This window comes from Eriocheir sinensis, unplaced genomic scaffold (assembly GCF_024679095.1).
Source record: "Eriocheir sinensis breed Jianghai 21 unplaced genomic scaffold, ASM2467909v1 Scaffold127, whole genome shotgun sequence".
NCBI classification, from domain to species: Eukaryota; Metazoa; Arthropoda; class Malacostraca; order Decapoda; family Varunidae; genus Eriocheir; species Eriocheir sinensis.
Window position 1 is genome coordinate 481555 of NW_026110595.1, and position 6124 is coordinate 487678.

The window sequence follows — 6124 nt, forward strand, 5'->3', positions numbered from 1 at the left end:
TTCAAGAGGAAGGTATCAGGACAAATCTTCTCACGTAACTAACTGCTCTTTCGCAAACCTCTTCTGATTCTTTACAGGACCAGCGAGTAGCGAGCTTTTTTTTTGGTTTCCTTTATGGTACTTTAGGAGAGGATGTTTGAGACGCAGATATAACTGGCAAAAACAGGCTTAGGTGCCAAATGTGGATGATTACGGCACTCGCAGGAGCAACTTTGGGGTAGACTTCCCTAAAACATAAACAGGCACTGGTAGCGAGGCTGTAATAGGCGTCGTCATGTTGCACCGCCTCTCACTCATCAGGGGTGTTGAGAGGGTTTTTTTTGTCTCATTATTACTTTTTTTGCCCTTGAGCTGCTTCCTTTGCTGTAAAAAAGAAAATGACATCGATGTAACGTTTAACTATGACCTACTATGCATTTCAGCGGCAGACAAACGGTGTTTTTTGCAGATATCTCCTAAACTAATCGTTGGATGAGTATGATATTTCAGCACACTACCTTGAACATCCGTTCGTAATTTTTGGTTAACATACCATATTGCTATATGTGTTATGTGAGGAGTTTACTGAGTGATATTACGCCTAATCCAGTCATCATATCAAAGGTGTTACACAGAATCGGACGAGTGTGGGGTACTCGTCTAACCCCTCCACCACCACCACCACTACCCTGAAGAACCCCCAGACCACTCCTTCTCTACCCCAGTATCACATGACCCTCTTCCCCCCCCCCCCTACTCACACCATCAGCCTTCCACCTGTGATTTTTTTTCCCTATTGTAATTACATACGTATAGGTATAATAGTTACATACGTCAGTATGTACATACATATCATACATTAATAATATTATCTAATACAATTGCTGGTATATGTGGACATGAAAACCAGACTGGGTCAAACGACCGTTAAAGCAATAGCTAATTCCGCTGTTAATGGCCGTATAGCTTGATAATAAGCAACGTATCTAACCCGTATCTCCTCCCTCTATCCGAGGTCTGAGGTGCAACCCTCGACAAACCGAGGCTATGACAGGGCCACAGGCTATATATCATTCAGTACCGAGGCGCACCCATTAGCAGTAATGTTGTCACGTTGCCCCCGTGGATGCAGGACAGCGTATGTTCTTCGTCTTGCCACGTTGTACAAAAGGGAAAGGACCCTTGGTAGAACTTATATAAGTTTGAATAGGTGAGTAGATGATTTTGGCTATGTTTGTTACTTACATTATTGTATTTATATACATATTTTATATAATAGTAGGACAGACTGTATTATGTAAGAATATCGTATTATAGAATCGGGTGAGAAGAAATGCATACCATAACAACATGGATCTTTATGCTTACAGGCCTTACGAGCGAGTTGCTTACACTGTGGGCATGAGTGTGTCAAGAGTGAGGGGCATTGTCAACGACACCACCACATCCTCTCCCACACCGCCACTACCATCTACACCGGCTGTTTTTGACAACTTTACTGTCGGTGCAATACGCCGCCATATCCACAAGAAGTTTTCTGAAAAACAACATTTTACACTCCGCGTCATATCGGCGGATCTGAAAACAGCTGGTATCATCCCGGAGGATACCTCTGAGACAACTGTTTGGCGGATCATCCACACCATGGGATTCCAGTACAGGCTGTCACAGCGAAAAATGTATGTGAGGAGGGAATCGCTGGACGTGGTGTGTCGTCGGATTGGCGCTCTCCGCTCTCTACAGCGCCACCGAGAGGAGGGGAGGAAGGTGGTGTATGTGGATGAGACGTGGTTTACCACCAGAATGGGTCACAATAGGGAGTGGGTAGATACCACACAGGCTCCAAGCAACACTGCCTACAGTCGTCAGGTACCACCCGGTGAAGGGGAGAGATTTGTGGTGGTCGCAGCTGGCACTGACGAAGGCTTTGTTGAAGGCTCGTACCTGTGCTACCCAGCCAAGAGCAACCAGGGCGATTATCATGGAGAAATGAACGGCGAACTGTTCCTGCGATGGTTAACAACGCAGCTCCTTCCATCTCTGCCAGAGCCATCGGTACTGGTGCTTGACAATGCACCATATCACAGCCAGCTGACGGAGGAGAGTCGATGCCCTACCACAGCCACCAGGAAGGCAGACCTCACCAAGTGGCTGGAGCACCGCAACATTTCCATTCCACCTGCTGCCACTCGCCCTGAGCTGTTGCTCCTCTGCCAGAAAAACCGTCCACAGACTCAGTATAAGGTCGACAACACCATCCTTATGTGGGGCCACGAGGTCATACGGTTACCACCTGGCCACCCCGAGCTCAACGCCATAGAGCAAGTATGGGGAGTCATGAAGCGTTATGTGCGCTCCAAACTCCAGCGGTTTACCAGGACGGATCTACTGGCTAGACTGGAAGAAGCCAGACAGTTGGTGAACAAGGACATGTGGGCGGGAGCTGTGCAGCACTCTAGAAAATTTGAAACATCATACTGGAAGACTGATAACATACACGAAGGAGTCGAACCCATTATTATTCACATCGGCAGTGATGATGAGGATGATGAGGTTTTTTTGCATAGTGATTGTGAATAAATCATGTTCTGTCATAGTTGTGCATATTTTTATTCCTCTCTCTCTCTCTCTCTCTCTCTCTCTCTCTCTCTCTCTCTCTCTCTCTCTCTCTCTCTCTCTCTCTCTCTCTGACTTTTACGCATTATACACATATGTATAGATTAAGAAAAATATATGCAGTTTATAATTTTTTGATAACATGAATATACAACAAACAAGTCAACAAAATAATATTATATATAAACTGGACCACTTTTTATGATCAATAGGCAGACAGTACGCAATAAGAGTATCAACTTTTCCTAACAGTAGAAGGTCCAAGTCACAGGTAATTCCAGCACATCATGTTCACGTGGTTGACCATAACGACTGCAAACATGGCTCTCCTATATACTACACGTAAACGTGCTGTTGTACAGTAATTATCAACGTGAACCACTTCTTGCCTTCATGAAATTGTACCATACTCTTAGGAAATAATCATATCTATACATACACACTTACAGAACATTATAATGTATAAATACAGTAGTGGGAGAAGTAGGGAGGGGCACAGGAGTGAGGGAGGCGAGAAGCAAGGAAGAGGAGAGGAGGGATAAAGAGGCGGGGGGGGGGGGACTTCCGAGACGGGGGAGACGTAGTAGTGGTTAGGAATGGTTTGGGCAAGGCGTAAAAAACAAGAGGTGGAACCGTTCACCCCCCCCTCTCCACCTACTGCGCATGTGACGTCACGATCTGGAAAAGAGAGAGAGGGGTAGGCAGGGGGTGAAAGAAAATGGTACGGTAATGGTATTCTAATGTAATTTAGAAGTCGCGCCTGATACGTACGTTGGTGACCCTCCCCATCCCATTACCAAATGTCTGTCACTTTATTTCAGGAACAGACAATGGCTAACAGTATACGTATCTGTACAAAATTTACACGCTGCTTGGTAACCATATAACCAGATAGGTGGGCTGACTAGTCAAGCTGCTGGCAAATAGTCTCCCTTATATCTCATGCATGGGTGGTTGTCTGTTGGTCTGGGACATGACATAGGGAGCTTCCATGTAGGAGCAGGCGTTGGACTATGTGTGTGTGTGTGTGTGTGTGTGTGTGTGTGTGTGTGTGTGTGTGTGTGTAAGTAAGTAAGTAAGTAAACATTTATTGCCATAAGAATATACAATGCCAAACACACATATATATATATATATATATATATATATATATATATATATATATATATATATATATATATATATATATATATATATATATATATATATATATATATATATATTATGTATTTCGCATATGGTCCGTCGAGCAGAAGCTTCATAACGGGCATATTTCAATCGAATATTAGACAATGAAGAAATTTATATTAAATCAATTATCAGTTGCCAAAATTCTATTGTACAGAGTTAAGGCTGCATAATCAATATAGAGTAAATTAGTAGCAGAACATTAGTTTTATAATAAATTATAATAATAATAATTAATAGCTATCGCAAGAATGACAACAACAGAATAAAAATAATAATACAATAATAATAACATGTTAAAATTAATAAGAAAAATAACAAAGAAAAATACAATATCAGTAGTATCATTATGAAAATATTAACAATAATCAATAATAACAACAACAGCAGCAGCAATAATATTAATAATGATAATAACAATAGTAGTAGTAGTAGTAGTAGTAGTAGTAGTAGTAGTAACAAAAACAACAACAATAATAATAATCCTTTGGGAGCCTATGAAATCGAAGAGAAGTCCCTCTTGAGTACACTGACGTGCACCCATTCACCATACAACTTGCTGGCATAGCAAGGTTATGAAGCGCGCTCGACCTGCACTCCCTGGCCTCCCGACCAGCACTGCTGCTGCCTGCACTGGCGGACCTATCCTTCCACCACCAAGTGACGTCACGGGCAGGTGCGCCGTTCCTGCCAACTGTTGCCTTCCGCCCCCCCATGATGGTTTCACCTCTTAGTAAGTATGTCCATCTTGGGTTTGGGTGGGTGTGTGGGGGGGGTACACTTTCATTCGAATGCGTGAACATGACTCGTCGGCTTTGTGTTATTTTTCACGAGTAAACTCCTCACATAACATATATAGCAATGTGGTATGTTAACCAAAAATTACGAACGGATGTTCAAGGTAGTGTGTTGAAATATCATACTCATCCAACGATTCGTTTAGGAGATATCTGCAAAAAACACCGTTTGTCCACCGCTGAAATGCATAGTAGCAGTAACCATCAGTTCAACCGGCAGTCTCTCTCTCTCTCTCTCTCTCTCTCTCTCTCTCTCTCTCTCTCTCTCTCTCTCTCTCTCTCTCTCTCTCTCTCTCCCCGCGTTCGGGTGTGCGGGCGAGCATTCGAAAAGACACACAAAAAGCAGAAAGACTTGAAAAGGAAAATAAGTATTGATCAAAGTGAAAGAAAGAAAACAGCTGGAGGAAGAAGAAAAAGGAGACACAAAAGCCAAGCAGATGCAAAGGAAGAGAGGGAAAGGGGAATAATATAATATTTTGAGAGAAAAGGAACATTAATGAATATAATTAAAAAAATGATAATGAGGGTGATATTGCTACTACTACTTCTACTACAACTACTACTACTACTACTACTACTACTACTACTACTACTACTACTACTACTTTTTTTTTTTTTTACTTCAACATAAATGATACCTCCACCCATGTTTATTTTCCCGACACATAATCATGGAGGGCTCCATAGTTTGGAGGTCATTAGCCCCAACTCTGTTCGCTAATGACTGTGGCATCCAACCATATCGCTAATACTACCTGACACTAAATCACCTATCGTCTATTACGTCTAGATCCCCATTTCCTTCCCTACTCAAGTCACTCCCGACCCACCCTAATGTTACTCTCCACCACTGTGGCTTCATAGTCCATATTGGAGATGGTGGTGGCTTTTGGGCCAGAGTGTCTGGTGCCCCTGAGACATAGGATGGCCGACCTGAGCAGGGAGAACGAGAGGCGACACCTCATCCAGGCGACAACGTGGCTCCTTGGCTGATGCTTCTTTTCTGAGATTAGTTCCGCGAGGCGTGCGTAGAAGCATTGGGCCCTGGGACCCATCCCGCCGGATGTGGTGAAGACAAGGGGGGTGAAGCTGCCCTGATCCACATGTTGGATTCTTTCACCGTATGCCCTTGTCTTCTCCTGCTCGTTCCTGTGGTGAGCGGCTTGCAGGGGCAGCTCACGGTGACAGGCAGCCATCGGGTCGAATATGCGGATGTCCATGAACGCCCGCTGTCCGCGCACCCAGAATCCGCGGGCACTTACATCAACCCGTGCCTCCTGTGAGGTATTGGCCGTCCTGTACCGAAGGTGTTCGCCGTCCAGGGGAAGCAGTGCCGGCTCGGTAGTGACGTCTTGGCATACCTCCCCGAGCATGCTGGCTGTCAGATCCCTCACTTCATCGTGTCGAATACAGACGAAGCCTCCTTTTTTACATGTCATTGTGTGGGTGACATCATTTGGTGATCCACATGCACAGAGATCAGGCAGTCCCTCAATCGGCCAGCCATATCTCAGAGCAATGGCGTCGACAAATTCTTGTTTGTT

At 44.2% G+C, this 6124-nt stretch overlaps 1 protein-coding gene across 1 annotated transcript; it reads left to right on the forward strand.

The window, feature by feature from the left end:
• The first annotated feature begins 412 nt into the window (after nt 1-412).
• Nucleotides 413-2671, forward strand: LOC126989702 (uncharacterized). Its single transcript, XM_050848321.1, has 2 exons — nt 413-1189; nt 1350-2671. Exons 1-2 carry the CDS (start codon nt 1083-1085, stop codon nt 2557-2559), a joined length of 1317 nt encoding a protein of 438 aa, XP_050704278.1. The 5' UTR covers nt 413-1082; the 3' UTR covers nt 2560-2671.
• The last annotated feature ends 3453 nt before the right edge of the window (nt 2672-6124 follow it).

Coding starts and splice junctions, on each gene's coding strand:
- LOC126989702 (XM_050848321.1), top strand. CDS start 1,083: ATGTTGTCACGTTGCCCCCGTGGATGCAGGACAGCGTATGTTCTTCGT. Junction 1,190..1,349: donor ACTTATATAAGTTTGAATAG/GTGAGTAGATGA, acceptor TTATGCTTACAG/GCCTTACGAGCGAGTTGCTT.